This window comes from Camelus bactrianus, chromosome 15, assembly GCF_048773025.1.
Source record: "Camelus bactrianus isolate YW-2024 breed Bactrian camel chromosome 15, ASM4877302v1, whole genome shotgun sequence".
NCBI lineage: Eukaryota > Metazoa > Chordata > Mammalia > Artiodactyla > Camelidae > Camelus > Camelus bactrianus.
Genome location: NC_133553.1, coordinates 66,343,365 through 66,360,005, shown reverse-complemented (window position 1 = coordinate 66,360,005; position 16,641 = coordinate 66,343,365). Strand labels below are relative to the sequence as shown.

The 16,641-nt window shown below is 47.7% G+C and overlaps 1 protein-coding gene across 2 annotated transcripts in view; it reads left to right on the top strand.

Moving 5' to 3' along the window:
- The window catches only part of SFXN5 (sideroflexin 5), a 114,003-nt gene that overhangs the window by 48,873 nt on the left and 48,489 nt on the right, over positions 1–16,641 (top strand). For both annotated transcript variants that reach the window (XM_074341310.1, XM_010963686.3), the window contains exons 7-9: positions 11,661–11,714; positions 12,704–12,760; positions 14,063–14,128. In XM_074341310.1, coding sequence (XP_074197411.1) covers positions 11,661–11,714; positions 12,704–12,760; positions 14,063–14,128 — 177 coding nt within the window. The remainder of the gene's footprint in view (positions 1–11,660; positions 11,715–12,703; positions 12,761–14,062; positions 14,129–16,641) is intronic.

Below are 16,641 nucleotides of genomic sequence, written 5' to 3'. Positions count from 1 at the left end.
ACAGGAGGTGCTTCGTTTGTATCTGTTATGTTTCATCTTTTAAAAAGATAACATTTTCACAAAAATTTGACAAAAGGATAAGATTTGACCATAGGGGAATGTTCATTATATTACCTTCTAGACCTTTTCTATATGTTTGAAATAGTCCACTTTATGCACATATTTTAAATAGATATCAACATGTAGAGAGGTGATCATTTACATTTCGATCCTTCTGTAATTTCCTCAAAACTGCTACATTGTTCTGAAATATTCTGAGAAAGTATTATAAGTTTCCCCCAACTGTAATTGTGTAAGTTTAGTTTCCACGCATAGTTGTTGCTGTATATATTTCAGTGCAGTGGGGTTTGGTGTGTTCATGACATTTTTATCTTCTTGATGTTATTATAATCTCTACCTTCCCACTTCTCTTTCTCTCTTTTACACACACACACACACACTAGCCCTGTTTCATTGAATATTGTCTGGAATTCTACTTCATCTCATAGTAATATATCTATTCCCATTTTGTTTATTTGCCTCTTGTAAATCATTGCCTACATGTTTATATCAGACTGATATTTAATTTCTGTGTCATTTTATAGATATGTCTCTTGTAGACAAAATTTAGCTGAATTGTACTTTTTTACCCAGTTTGAGAAACTCTGTCTTTAACTTTAATAATTAATATAACCCATTCATATTTATTGTGCCATTGGTTCTTATGACCACTTGTCCCAGTCATCAAGTGGTTGGTTGGTTGGTTGGTTGGTTAATCAAGCTTTGTTATTGCTTTCGTTTCTTTTCCTGATTTGTTCTAGAGTGATCATTTTGATTGGTCCTTTTAGTTTCTTAAGTAGTTTGGAAAGGGAGCATCCTTATCATCTCTAATTATCATTCACCTATAATATTTTATGGAAAGATTTCATTATATTTACCTTGTTAATATCAGTAATTGAATAATAAATATGACCTTCCCAACCCTACCCATAAAGGAAGAGACTTTTAGCATACCATTTTACTCTGTTCTCCATTTTACCATTTCATCCATACACATTTGCCAAGATTTTGGAAATAATCTGGAATCTCATCAGATTTTTGAATCCTTGCTTGACACCTATATTAAACTTCACAACTATTTAGACTGTGTGTGTGTGTGTGTTTTCTATGTTTGGCTAGAGTACATCTTTGAATAATATTAACAGTGTGTGGGCAGTACTTTCTGAGTCCTTGCGTATCTGAAATGTCTTTTCCCCTCTCATACATGAACAATAGTTGGCCTGATTCTCTTTTTCCTTATAGATAAGCCTCCTCCCTCCCCTTGGGATCCTTCGGTATCTTTTTCTTTTTATCTTTGGAGTTCAGAAACATCCTCAGGATTTAAAAAAAAAAATTCTCTGTATATTTCATAAAATTATACAAGTAATACATGAATATGTTCTTTGGAATTCAAAAATATCACCAAGAATTTTTTAAAGAATATTTTTAAAGTTATACAAGTAATACATGAATATGTTCTCTCAGCTCCAAATTCAAACAATACAAAAAAAAAAAAATTGAAGTTCCTCTGATGACCCTCAGTTCCAGATCCGCTCCCAGAAGTAACCTCTGACAGAAGTCTGGCAAGAACTTCCAGGCTTTGTTTCTGGGTATTTGCATGCATATGAATCACCACTAAAATTTTTGTCTTGTTTTGTATTTTTTTCCATTAAAATATAAAAATATACTCATTTATCTACAAACAGCTTATCACACTTAGCAGTTTGCCTAATAAAGATTTCCTCCCTCCTTTCCTTCCTTTTTCCTGTTGCGTTCTCTCCCATAGTGATAGATTTAGATTTAGGTTGTTTCTGATTATTTGCTATTAGCAGTAACAGTGCTGTGAGGAATCCTTATAAAGCCCTTTTTGTGCAAGTGTGAGAATTTCTCAAGGGCCCATTCCAGAAAGTGAGTTTGCTGTGTAAAAGGCAATACACATTTAAATTGCTTATAGCTATTGCCAAATTTCTCTTCAGAAAGGCTATATTTCACCACACCTTTGTAACACTGATATTCATCTCTTTTGTGTTTTTTGTCAGTTTGAAGAGAGAAGGGCTGCATCTCATTATGGTTTTAATTTTTATTTCCCTGAGCACCAAAAAGATTTCACTTCTTTTCCTATATTTATTGGCCATTTACATTTTCTCTTCTATGAATTAGCTGTTAATATCCATTGTCCATTTTTCCCTTGGCTGTATTTTCCTAATTAATTTGTAAGCTTTTCTTATATATTTCGGATATTAATCCTTTGAATTATATATATTGCACATCTTTTCTCTCAGTTGTTTTTCCTTTACTCTCTGGTGTCTTTGTTGTAGAAGTTTTAAATATTGATTTTTAAAATTTAATGATCTTTCCTGGATTGATTTTTGAGTCTTTTCCCCACTTCTCACCTTTATCTCCTTTATTAAAATGACTGGATTTGTGAGAGTTGTGTCTGGGAATCAGTTCTTGGTTGTATTTAGCAATTCTTCTGTTTTCATTTTCTAATTAACTCATTTCTGCTCTTTGTTTTTTATACTATCCTTTTTCCCTCTTTTCTTTGATTTGGTTGTGGTTGGTTTTTTTTTCTTTTTCTTTTTTTTAACTTTTTGCCTTGAATTTATTCTTAATTTATTTATTCTCATTCTTTCCTTCTAATGAAACTGTTTAGGGCTCTAAATTTGCTTCTGAGTATGTTGAATACTTGGCTATGTCTAATATGTTTTCATATACAGTGATCTATGTTTTTGATTTCTAAATAAGTTTGAAATTATAGTTTGAATCCTCTTTGATCAATTAGATAATCAGAAGAATGCATTTTAAATTCCAAGTGGTTGGGTTTTAAAAATATATATTATTTTATTATTATTTTCTAGTTTATTTTATTATTATTTTCTACTTTATCTTATTATTATTTTCTAGTTTATCTTATTGTCAGAGAGTGACCTCTACAGTTTTGCCATTTGAGATTTATTATGGTTTTCTTTATAATATAGTATATGATTATATCAGTTAGGAGTAGAACCATTTGCATATAACAGAAAGTTCAAAATAACAGTAGCTAAAACAAAAAAATTTATTTCTCTCTCATTTCAAAGAAGTTTGAAGGTAGGCAGAGCCCCACAGTGTCATCAGGAACCCAGACTTCCATTTTTCTGCACCATTCTCAGAGCTGGCTTCTATTGTCAGTAACCTCATAGCCCAGGATAGCTACTGAAGTTCCAGTCATCACATCCACATTCCAGAGAGGAGAAAGAAGGGAAAAGTAAAAGGATGTATCTCCTATCTGAGTCAGTTCCCTTTAAGTAGACTTCTTCAAAGTCTCAAGCAACAGTTCTGTATATATTTCATGTAGAATTTAGCTGAATATATAGCCAACCCCCAATTATAGGGATTCTTTTAGTGAAAAAGGAGAGAAGAATAGCTATAGGTAGGAAATAAGAATCTGTCATAATATTTTTTCATAAATATTCCATCAATCCTTTAAAAAAAAAAGATATATCATTTGGCAGTATCATCTCTTCTAAACTAGAGAAGTTGAGTTTGGGGCTGATTCCTTATAAGAGGCCAACTGGACCCTTTCAGAATTAATGACTGCCGTCGCTGGGATAAGCTAGCCAGCGCAAGGGATGCCAGCACTGTCTCTAGTTCACAGGCGTTACTGAGGACACCACGTAGTTTCTACACTCTCCTCTTCCTATCTAAGGCAAGTCGATAAATTTGGGTCACTATGGCCTTGTAGGCATCATGGGAACTTGTGTGCTGATCCGCTCCGATGTCATTCAGGGGTTCACTGCTGAAGCAGGCGCTGTGAATGTCTCATCAGGCCCAGTCCTCTCCCAGCCTGGAGCAAACATCCCTCTGCGAATGGATGTGCAGGGTGTGAGAATAGGAAGCCCTGTCCCTGAGGTCCTGTATGAACACTGGATTGAGATGAGTGGGCAGCATGACCTGGGGTGGCCTCAGTGGCACCCAGAGCCAAGATGACAGTGCTCACCTAGCCCCACTTCCATATCCCGGGATTTAGAACAGCTGGGCCAGGGGCCAGACCCCAAGAGGAGTTACTGGTTGTGGAGAATCTGTAGTCTTCCCTCTGGGCACTGTGACATGGATAAGCAATGTGAGGACTCATTGGTCCCTCTCCCTCCCGGGGCCACTGCCTCACATAGTGTGGGAGGAGCACTGGCTGTCCCGGCCCTTCTGCCTGAGGCCCGGCTCCCACCAGCCACGTCGGCTGCCCTAAGGCCTTCCTGTCACCTGGTAGCACTGAACATCCCGGCAAATGCCTGGTCTGAAGGCGAGTGAAGGTTCCAGTCCGTGCCTTAGGGAAACCCCTGGTGTGATAGAATGGGTAAGAAATGTGCACATGCAGCAACCACTAAAATGCTCACCAAAATAGAAATGGAGTGCCAGCGAATGTGCTAGGAACTGGGTCCCTGAGCGATAAAGGGAAGGGCTAAGTAAGGCTGGCAGGTGCTTTGACTAAGACGCTTCCGGAAGCAACATCCGGCTGCCTCCTGCCCAGGTGAACATCCCTGGCTTGACCCCCGACGCTGTTCCCGCCTTGCCTGGGAGTAGCCCTGCCCCCGTCCTGCTCACTCCCAGAGCTCGGGAGAGACGAGCTGGTTTTCTCCCAGAGGCTGGTGCCAGTTTAGTCAGCAGATTTCACAGATCTACTGGCACCCGTGTAGTGTCTTATTTTAAGCTTAACATTTGAAGATGGAAACTTTTCCCCCTTTGATGTGTGGCAAAGAGATCCCAATTTATACATAAGCATGGCGGCTAAGCCAGTGCACCAAGGCTGCTCCCGAGGCGGGTGCAGTTCGTGGCTCCCCCTTTGCAGGTACCTTCCCCAGAAGAACCTCACCAACTGTGGTCAGCTCTTTTAACTGGCATCTCTATTCCCATGTTTCCACTGAGAAGTGTGCTGCCCTGTGCTTTCTGCGCACGTGTGGCTGGGGAGAGGCAGGGCCAGTGTACCGGCCCCCATCCTGCATTTCCCCAACTGCCAGCCTGTACCCTGTACCCTGAGCTACCATAATGTCTCAGGTGCCAGGAACTGAGTTTCCCTTGTGGGCCTTAGTTTCTCCCGGGTGCCCAGGTGGCATCCGTGCCTCCCTTGTCAGCCCTGAGCTCCCTGCCACCCCTGTCCCCCATCCCCTCCCCTGTCATTCTGGAACTCTCAGAAGTCAAGGCCCCCATCCCCCATATCCAGCTGGGAGACTGAGGAGGGCAGACAGGGAGCATCCTGGCAGTCAGGTTATGTCCAAACCAGATGTCCAAGACATTCAGAGCTTGGACTTTACTCTGAACCTTCTCACTTTAACACTGCAGATGATCGTGTGGCCTTAGAAACCCCGTTGCTCACAAGGTGCTGGTTTTAAGTCACTTTGTCTCTGGGGAGAAGAGGGGTGGACCACAGAGGGTTCACTTCATGTGAGGATTTGGCTGTGTCCCGGGGCCTTTCTGGTATCTCCCAACTCTTCTCACCCTACACTCTGCTTTTTCACATATTTCAATCCCAAGCCCAAAGTTCTTCCTGGCCATTTTAATCGGACACCAGTCATTGTGGCCTAATTTATACCATCCAAGAGGTGTTGCTCAATTAAGCTGGAACTGACCAGTCAGGGGCAAACATTCATTGGATAAAAAGTATTTTCTTTAGCTGGCAGAGATCCTTTGAACAGCAGCTCCCCTAATGCACCGAAGTGTTCCTTTTCAGATCACTAGCTGCAGAAATCGGAAGATGGAGACAAAGCAGAAGGAAAAAGCAATTTGTTGAGTACTAGGGCCTGTGGCAGGTCTTTTGAAAATGAAGAGGAACGTTTTAGATTTGAGTGAGTCGGTGTGGAGGGAGGGTACGATGCCAAAGGACTGTTGCTTTACCGCTGGGGACTCCCAGGTACGTACGAAGTGAGTGTCATATGGTTTCACTCCTCTGAAGCTTCTGGAAGCTCTCAAGGAAGACAGACTTTAAACAGATACTTACTACTGAGATGAATACTGCAAAGAAGGCAGGCAGGGTGCTGGGGGATGTATAACGGGAGGCCTGACATCATGGGGGGTCAGGGAAGGCTTCCTGGAGGAAGTGACAACTAAGTTGAAACTGGGAGGATGAGGAGGGATTAGTCAAGTGGAGATGGGATGGAGGGTGGAGGAAACAGTTTTTTCCGCAATTACTTTGCCAAGCAAGATCATTTTGTACCTTGTCATCTGCCCCTGACTTAAGTTTCACCACCCAGTTGTTTTGACACACAACCTGTTTCCCCTCTGGATTTTCTGTGCTTTTAAAAAGTTTCCTTTCTCCTATTAGTTGAGCCACTTTTGCATGGGTGGCAGCCAAGGGACTCAGGGGTTGCTCAGTTCTCTCTGAGTCCCAGGATCACAGTACACTCCTCTGTCCTTGTCTTCAGCTGTTCATGTCTCACTTCTGGCTAAGCAGATTAAGATATGTGGTGGTGCCTCTCTCTCAGACTGAGGCCTCATCTCTCTGCAGAGGTTAGAGCACTCTGAAGGAGGAGGCTTGAAGTGACAATGTGATTTTTTCTTGTAAGCCAGTTGCCATATGGGTAGGATTGGCCCCATTCCTTATTCTGTCCAGATACGAGGCTCAAGCACAAACTTCCCTTCTTCCTGGACCAGCAGGGGTGGCCCCAGAGTTGGGCTAATGGTTACCAGGAGGAGTGGGTTGACAGGCTGCTAGGCTGCTCAGGAACCAACACCACTAGCAAAGATATAATTCAAGGTACATTGAATGGAACAGAATTTTGCCCAGGAAGGACAGAATATTCATTCTTCATATAATCCTTGTATCAATCAGCTATTGCAAGAATAGTGCTGTGTAACAAACATCCACAAAATTTCATTGCAGCCACAAGCACTTATTCTTAGGGATCTGTAGTTACCTGAGGTTTGGCTGGTCTAGACTGGGCTTGACTGAAGCAGTTCTGCAGGTCTGGGGTCAACTGGGAGTCAGCTCGCCAAGGCTGGACTCTGCTTCTCATGTCTTATCGCCCTTGGACCAGGACACTAGTCAGTGCATGTCTCCTCTTGGCAATGTTAGAAGCACAGAGGGCCAGTAGAGACACCTGAACCCTCCGAGGCCTGGGCTCAGAACTGGCACACTGCCACTTCCTCCCATATGACTTTGGCCAAAGCAGGTCATGTGGCCAAGGAACAGCAAGAGCGTGGGAACACATTCCTCCCCTGGCAAGGGTGTGGGTGTAGGGAGGAGTGAATAATCGGGACCCAAAACTCAATCTGCCCCTCTCTCCAAAGGCCGACACCCCCATGTGATTGGACTTAAATAAAAGGAATAAGGAAGAGATGGGCAGTGGTGGTCATTGCCACAATCCCTGGCCAAGAATTTAATGTTCTTCATAATAAATTAGCGATATTCTTCTAGTGAGTGGTGTGGGCCCAGCTTTGTGCTGAGTGCTTTGGGGCGCATCAGAAAGAAAAGCCCTAATTCTGCCAGCAGGAGTGCACCATCCTTTGAGGGATAAGCCTTGGGTTCAAAGACAAGTTGGGGACTAAATGATGCTCAGCTGTGTAATGTGGAGTTCAGAGATAGAAGGAGAGGAATGTTACTAACACCTAGTGAGCACTTGCTGTGTGCAAGACACTGTGCCAAATTCTTTCTGTCCTTTACTTCCTTTCGTGGTCATCCGGAGAGGTACCAGGATCGCCCCCATTTAACAGATTAAAAAGCTGAGGCACAAAGAGCTCAAGTAACTTGTGCATGGTCAGACGGCGGGTAAATACCAGAAGCAGGATTTAAGTCCAGCTCCTCCTGCAACCAAGGCTGAGTGTTGATCACCAGGGCCTGTGGCCGGCCACCCGAGGGGAAGGGGAAGCAAAGGTAGACAGCTGTGTGGAGAGGACAGCTGTCAGGGGCTGGGAGCTGTGGAGGGGACCCCAGTCATGTTATGAACCAAAAATGGGAGCAAAGATAGGATGTGCGATTTGGCCGAGGTCCTGCAGCAAGATAGGGTGCAGGCTGGGCTGGAAATTCTGGCTGTTGGCTCTCCTTCCATGTTCCCTGGTCCCAGCCGCATTCTGGGCGCTCTCCACCCGCTGCGCGGCCACGCCTGCAGCGTCTCCCTCTTGGAAGAGGTGCAATCCACTGGCATTGGAGCTGGTGGACTGGCTCCCTCTCTCTGCTCATCTCTTTCCTCCTTTCCCCTGCCATGTTCTGGAAAGGGCAGCGTGAGGGAATGTGGGCAGGTTGCACCAGAGATATACATCTGAGAACTGAAGGAACATTTATTTTTAATTTAGACTTAAAAAGAAAAAAAGGAAGTTATAAAATATCTGCTCTTGCTCCTGGGATTGTGCAGATGGTGCTGCGTGTTGCCTAATACGGAAGGGGGCTGGCACCCGTGTGCTTGTGGCCCCACCAGCCTGACTGTAAGACCTGCAAGGCGCGATCCCTGCTCCTTGTGCTTGGGCCTCAAATGGCTCCCTTGGGCCCCGCCTGATGTTCGTCTGCCTTCTCACCTCACCCTCCCTGGACTCCTGGCTGCGGATTTCCCGAAACTCTTCCTTCATGGAGGCCAGTCTCTCAGCTGTTCCCCCTCCCAAGAGCGCGCACGTGCGTGTACACACACACACACACACACACACACACACACACACCCCTCAGCTCCACCCTACTGCCTCCCTTGGCAGATAGCCAGAGCACCCTGACCTCTCCCTTTCTGAACTCCTGTTTGGATGTTAGAATTGATCAGTTTTACACACATCTGAGTACCTGCTTAAGCCGTCTTGTCATTTTCACGCCCGGGTGTTATAAAGGACGTTCTCAGACATTTTCCTGTTTGGTCTTTGTGTTCATTGCCGTTGGGTGCTGTGTATTCCTCTCCTCCGGTGATCTCCACTGGGAGCGGTGTGCAACTTGGTGCACAGAAGATGCTCGAAAATGGGCATGGAATGTGGCTTTTCCCTTGTCCTCAGGGGGATGAGCTAGAGAAGAAACCCCTAAAATCAGAGTTGGGGACCCCAAGCCAGGAATCAGGAGACCTGACTCTTTCTCTAGTTCGCTTTGAAGCCTCGGGCAGATCACTGAATTTCTCAAAGCCTCAGTTGCCCCATTTACAAAATATAGAAAGTAATCTCTATTTTATCTGAGCCCCAGAGTTATGATAAGAATCATGGTGACATAAGGAGAAATGCTTAGCAAAATCAATCAACTGATCGGTCTCTTTAAGAAAGCGTTAAGGAGTCCAAGGTGCCCAGTGCGGATATCATGCCTCTGTTAGGGCACGAATTTGGGACAGAAGCTGGTCATGTTGGCCAACAAGGTGAAAAGATCACTGGTTACACTGTGTGAGTGTGTGTGTGTGTTACGTAGCCTGGGTACTAGTTTGGTTTAGTTTAGGGCAGTGGTTTGTTCTGGACAAGACTCGATAGCCCATAAAAAATGCATGCCACAAATAAAAATGAGTGAAGGTAAAAATGAGACAGAAGGAAGTTTAGGGAAGGAAAGATAAAATGAAGCCAGGAGTGACATTTAAACACAAAGCACGTGCAGCGAGGTCTCTATACTTGGCAGATGTGGGCCATGGGGATGTGGCCGGAGCTCCCTGACAGTCAGTGCAAAGAGAAACATAGTTAAATGCCCAGTGTCTGCAGGACAGATGCAACCCAGATGTTCAGAAGCATACATTTCTGATCTGGAGACCAGAAAAATTTCCCCCAAGAGAATTCATAGAGGGGACCTTGTGACATAATGAGCAGCAAGTGTCCTGGACATCAGTTACACACAGTGAGTCCCATGAGCTGCATCTCATGACATTCCTGGTGGCCCAAGCACAGTTTTGGGGTGCAGTGGGGGAAGGGGGGAGAAGACAATGTCGTTCATAACACACTGGTGTTATATAAACCAGCAGATTATAGGGAGTGATGGGCTGTGTTCCTAAGAGTGGAAAACAGCTTTTATCTCCTGGGCTTTGGGAGGCAGTCAGACATGCGCACGTGTATACATACATCCGCGTGTGCTCACATGCGCACGCGCACACACACACTCACTGGCTCACAGTGTTCCCTGCTTCACTGCTCCTTAAGCTCAGCTTCTTCTCTATGATCTGGCTCCTTCCTGACGGGGGTGCTAGGAAGGGGCCCTGGGTCCCCTGGGATTACTTCTTGCTGGGCTGGTGGGGGGCAGTCCCTTTACATACAATGAGACTATCTGTATTGATTTCGCATCTACTACTTGGAACCTAAGAATAGAATTTAAACTGAGATAGCACCTCCAAAGTCAGCCCTTCACTCTATAGTAAGAAAGCTAGAACCCCAAAGGTAGGCTGTCTTCTGCTGGACAGGGACCGAGCTGAGGCTGAGGCCCACGGTCTCCTGATTCCCACTCCAGCACCCTAAGCTGTCATTGCAAAGGACAATCGAATTGGGATCTTATTTGGGGGAGAAAAATATCATAAGATAATTCCTCACTGGCGCTATGGAATGGCTTTCCGTTGTGTAATTTTATTCAAACTGATATGGGCCAATAAATATAACTGTGTGTGCGTGTTCGCTGTTTTAAAACATTTTAATGTTTAAAACATGATTTACTAATGCTGCTAAGGATGTCTAGAATTTGATTTACTGCATAGAATTGAATGTTTATACTTGCTCCTTGCAGAAATTCTTGCCAAAGAGCCATTTTATCTACAGGAATAATAAATAAGTCAATATGTAGATGGTTGTGCACATTTTTTTTCCATATGCAGTGATAGTTGGGAGATGTTATTTTGCACACAAGCACTTCAGAGGTAAACTTGGGAGGTTCACGTGGGTCCCTGAAGTCCAAGACTTGGCCAGTGTTGAGATCAGGCAATTTGTCTTGACTTCAACCAGAAAAGCAAAGTCACTGAGTGTAGGTCTTAGGTGATAATTGGGCGTTACGAATAATAGATTCTCACCTGTACAACCAGACTTGGCCATATGTGTGCATTTGTTCATTCATTCACTCATTCAACAAATACTCATTAGACATCTATGTTTAATTCAATAGCATAAACATAGTGTCAGTTTTGCTTTGTGGGGGCCCAGAGATAACATATAAATTTCCCTAACCTGTCTTTGTAAAGTACTTCAGTCCTTTGAACTGATTTTTATTTAATTCTCACAAAATTCCTATTGGCTGGATAAGATGTGAAGAAGCTGGATTAATTGGGTGGAAGTGAAGGTGTTCCTTTTGTTTGCTGATTTTTTTTTTATTGTTTCCCCACCCACCAATGATGAAAAGACGCATGTCCACGATTAAAAAGAACACAGAAATATTTAGGAAGAATATGAGAAAGTATCGTGTTACCTGACCTCCAGGGACACCTACGTGCTGTGTTACAATTTTTTTCACGCCTGGAGATACGATTATGTATGTGTGTTTGCATATATGGATAGGTCATATGTATGGATGTGCATCATATATCAAATATATGGTGAGTTTTTTTCTTTGCAAAAATGGGCTGGTGCTGTAATACAGTTCTGCAGCTGGGTTTTTTGGCATGTAGCATCTCACTGTGGGCAGCGGTTTGCATGTACACACCGTCCACGTCCGTGGTACGGATCCAGCTCACTTTTGCTCACGGCTGTGTCGTTTTTCTTTGCAAATTGTAGGGCGTTCCTTTTGCCTTCTTCAGCCGTTTCCTTCTCTCTCATAGGTGGTTGGCCTGCTCGTGCCCCACCAGAAACTGGCGTCCCCTGTCTTCTGGCTGGTAACCGTTTCCCTGCAAACAGAGGGCTCCCAACAGATGCTGATTAGAACCCCCTGTCCCAGTGTCTCCTCTCCATCCAGGCCCCCCAGAGAAAGTCACCCCTCTTCCCACTCCTCCCCTACCCAGGAGCCACTGGGAGAAACCCCAGGACTTGGGGCCCCGCTGATCAGGTCCCAGCAGCTCAAGCCTTGGGGCACTATGTGTCCTCTAACCTTCGCATGGAGGTGATGAGAGCTGGCTGGTGCCCTCACCTGGATGCTTGTCCGATGGCTGGTGACCTCGAGGCCCACTGCCTCATCGTGACATCAGCCTCCCCCGTATCTGTGGGGCAGGTTAATGCATCTTCAACCCCAAGGGAGTGAGATGGGTGGAAAAGCATCGCAGACCCTGGTCTCTGCCCTTGGAGACAGTCCGGGTTGCAGCTCTCTGAAAACAGCTGAAGCTCCGTGTGTGTCTGTGTAGAGAAAGAGAGGCAGGAAGGAAAACCTGTCTGTCTTCAGGATGAATTATCAGAGTCTTCCCTGAAAAAATCTCCTAACAGTGTCGGTGTCTGGGCACTGCTGGTGCTGCCAGACTCTGGGCTGGGGTATTTTTGAAAGATGCTCAGGGCTGTCAGCCATTCCAGGAGCCTAAGTGTCCACCTTCTGTCCAGTAAGTAATAAGGATGACATGGCAAAGGCAGCAGGGCCCATTTGGGGCATAATCGCCACAATGCCAGGGGGGTGACCGTCTCTGGATCGAGACGAACTACTGGGCTGGGTGGGACCAGTGTGTTGGTTTGTCAAGGACTGGGGACTTTTGGTGCTAAAACCTGCCCAGTCCTGGCAAACCAGGACGGTGGGTGGGCCATGCTAACTTGTGGATGGATGGAACCACCACTAACTAGAGACCCGTGGCTTTCTGGAGGGGTGTGGCCTCCCAGGCCCAGGCCTGGCTTCCAGGGAGGTGACCACACCTCCCCTGACGACTCCTCCCCCATTGCCTTTCAGTGGCTGAACCAGAGCCACAACGCTCGTGTCGACTACGCAAACCGCAATGCTACCAAGGTGAGCACCGCAGACCGCTGCCTGTGACGGGCTTCAGGCTGGGGGAGCCTTCCCCCGACTACAGGGTGCTCAGGGCTGCCTCCTCTGGGAGACACTTCCAGGCCTTCAGGAGGGACCCCGCTGGGGAGGGGCTGAAGTGACAGTGGCCCGTAACATGGGAGTGTGGAGGAGGCAGTGAAAAGGTACAGCTCCACTGGCTTCAGAATTCTCCTGGGGCAGCTCTTATACCCGGGTCTAGGGTCAGGACAGTATCAGCCACAGGGGGACTGAATTCCCCTAAAGCTTCCTCCACGCTTGCCTGGAAGCTGCCTTGGTGCCCCAAGACTGCTGGCTGCAAAGAGAAAGGGATGCTCTTGAGGGCGAGGGTCAGAGAGGACCAGCACATCCTTCCCAAAGTCCCCTGCACCCCTGGGACGAGCTCCCAGTGGAGGCCCAGTCACCCTTCTCTTGTCTAGGAGGGGGCTGGGCACAGCTGCCTCTCCCCTCTCTCCATCCTCCCACACTTCCTTCCAAAGGCAGCAAGAGGAGAGGGGGAGTCTAAGTCCCTGGGGGGCTGTCAGTTTGGGGAGGAGAGGGTCTGGGCATTTCTCACCTTGTGGGGAGTGATGCGGGAGTTACGAGCTGGCCTGGGAGGTAGGGACTTCAAGGGCCTGATACGCTGAGGACACCCCCCTCCCCCCATATAAACCTTCAATCCACGCCTGACTCATGAGCATCTCGGCTCGGATGGCTCCCGTCCACCTTAAACCAAACATCTCCAGGATTGCTACCATAGCAGAGTTAAAGGCCAATTCCTCAGCTCTTTCTTAATTTTCTGTGTTGCACCTTGGAATCCATTTCCCCATGGAAATGTGGAACAGCTGTCGTCTGTTGGCCTGGAAGCCCAGCTTGGTTGACCTGGCTGGTGAGAGCCACCGTGACACTGCCATTTCCACCTGGAAAGAGCTCTGCGTGCCGAACTTGCAACACTTAGTCTTCCTGAACTGGATCCTCTTGCCCAGCCATAAATGACCCCTTGCTGGTTTCAATCTCCAGCCAGTGGTGTCTACCAACAACCTTTCTAGAACAGGGCAAAGTGCAGTGGGCCCTGCGGCGTCTCCCAGGACATTGCTGCCCAGTTTTCCCGTGTGCGGACTGAGCTGAGGGAGGCCTAGACCCCTCTGGCTCCCAGAGGGGCTAGCTTCTCCCCTTCCCCTCCAGGCTGGCGGGCAGGAAAGCCTCTGGTGGCTAGGGCGTTAGCAAGGGTGAGGTGTGGGAGCTTTGGGCACCCAGGGGGCCTGATATTCTGTCTCTGTCTTCCAGCCTTCGCCTATGTCCAAGTTCATCCAGGGCTACCTGGGAGCTGTCATCAGTGCCGTCTCTATCGGTGTGAGTAACCCCGCACTCCACGTCCCCCATCCTCTCCATCCGGCTGCCCTGCGGTTGCACCACCCAGCATTCTCAGACCAGACCTTGCCTGAGGGTTGGGGCCAGGCAGGGGGCCTGGGAGGCAGAGGTTTCTGTGTGGGAGCCATCACGGAAGGCTTTCTAGGCAGAGAAGAATAGACCCCAGTGACACTTTCACAGAGGGAGAGCACAAGTGGTGCTCTGGGTTTGGGAGAGCAGGCAGGGAGGGGAGGCGGTGCCCATGGGCCGTGGGAAGGGCTGCACTCTCCAGCTGGGGCCTGCACCCTTCTCAAAGGAGCTGGTCTTCACGCTCAGTAAAGCGGCTGATGCAGGAGCGGAGGGGCTCGGGATCCATCCGCAAGGTTGGTCCGGATGTCAGCTCCTCTTTGCTCTTGGCCTGAGTTGCCCGGGTCCCCTCTTCGTGGCCTTGGTCATGTGGTCACATGTCCAAACCCTCCTGGCGTCCTGTGAATTCCTCAACACAAGGGCAGTAGGCTCATTCCGAATCCCACGGGGCTTCGAGGATATAGCAGATACTACGTAGGGGAGGTCTGTAGATTGTATGAGCATAAGGTTGTGTCCCGGATGAGGGCAGAGGGCAGGTGACCCAGCGAGGGGCCTGGGCCAGAGCCAGGGCAGAAGCCCAAGCTCCCAGGACCTTGGTGTGTTCATGTCACCCCCGAGCCCACCTCCGCCTCCATCCGGTACTCTCCGGATCCCAGTGGCATGTCTCCTATAGCCCACTTTGGAGGGCAAAGGTCACTGCACAACTTTGTTATTTTATTCATCACACCATAAACACAGGTAACTGGTAAGAAAAAATAATTCGGAAATGCAACATTTAAAAACATTCGCATATAACCAAAAATTTCACGTATAATAATCTTCTGGTAAAACCTACTTTTCTCACCTTTCCCACGTCCTTAAGTAAATGGAATGATTGCGCACACCTACGTACTCACGCATTGTACCTACCGCTCACCATCATGTATTTCACTGTTCTCCTGAAACGGGGCTTTGGGGCTGTTCTGGGATGGCCTCATTTACTCTGCTCTCACGTGGACCAGGTCACCTCCAAAAGGCTGTTAGGGCGGGGGGGCCCATTTGGTGCCCAAGATCACTCTGCTTCCCTGAATCCTGATGTCTTGGCCCAAGCATGAAGCAGACACTGCGGAATCTATTCAGATGCTCATCAAGAGTCTGCTGAGGGGAGGGTGCAGCTCAGTGGTAGAGCGCACGCTTAGCAGGCACGGGGTTCTGTGTTCGATCCCCAGTATCTCCATTAAAACAAACCAACCAACCTAAATTTCACCTCCCCCCACCAACGAAAAAAAAAAAAGAATCTGCTAAATAACTTCGCTCTAGTGGTCCTGCAACCCAGCATGCGACTTCATTTGAGGGCCATACAAATTGGGGATCTCTGATTCTGGGGGGTGGCTGACCAAGGTCAGGGGCTCTTGTGAGAGAGGGGAGGACTCTTGTCACCTCCTTCCTGCTCCTGTGACAAGAGGAGCTTATCACTCAGCCTATTTTAGCAGCTTGAAAATCCCATGTTCCTTCTTTGAAATTTAAAGGAAGATGCCGATGAGCCAGGAGGAGGAAGCCCTGGCCCTGGCTGGGATGGGCTCGAGGGGAGGGGTCGCTGTCCCAGTAGGACATCTTCTTCCTGCAGGCCTGCGGCTGCGGGAATGAGGACACAGCTTCTTCCCAGGCTCCGGGCTCTCTGCGTACCCAGTCCTCACTGTCCCACCCAAGGGGCCTCAGTCATTCCATCGCAACCACTTCACAAGGCCAGAGCCAGCCCAGATTGTGGGGTGGGGCATCTGACGCCCCAGCCACAGTGTTACTGGGGGCTAGGGCCCTCCAGGGCTCTCAGAGCCAAGGTCTTACCCGCAGGGATGGGGGCCTCACACTGGGCTGCCGCGGCCCCCAGCGGGTGTATCTGTGCTGGGGACACCCTCCTCCCTCCTCCCCACCCAGCCGCAGACCCCCTCAAGGTGGTGTTCCCTGACCCGCCAGCCCCAAGTCCTAGAAACTTCTGTCCCTCCTCAGTTACACGCGTGTCCTGTCCTCTCACTGTCACACTGGATTTCAGGTTAGCCAGGGACAGGCCAGTGTCTTCCCCACAGAGGGGGCCTGGGGCTGCGGTCCATAAATACTTGTTAATTAGCTGGCTGGTCGATTGCTGGCCTGGAGGCCTCTCTGCGCTCCATCCCCGAGTGGCGGCGTCGCTCTGCCTGCCGTCTCCACACAGTGAGGGTCTAACTCTGGCAGATGGAGTGGAGTTTCTGACTTGGAAAATTTGCAGCTTTTGCTTGCTTTTCTTTTGTACGTGTAAATCACAAAACCTCCAAAGAAAGAGGCTTTCTTTTCTTTTCTTTTCGCTTGTTCTCTGGGAGCCCAGGCCCCACGGCCTCATTAACTGATCTCTGCTTCAATTAGTGACAAATCCCCCCCTGCCCAGGGGGGGCCTGTTAGGAGGAGATGACCTGCAA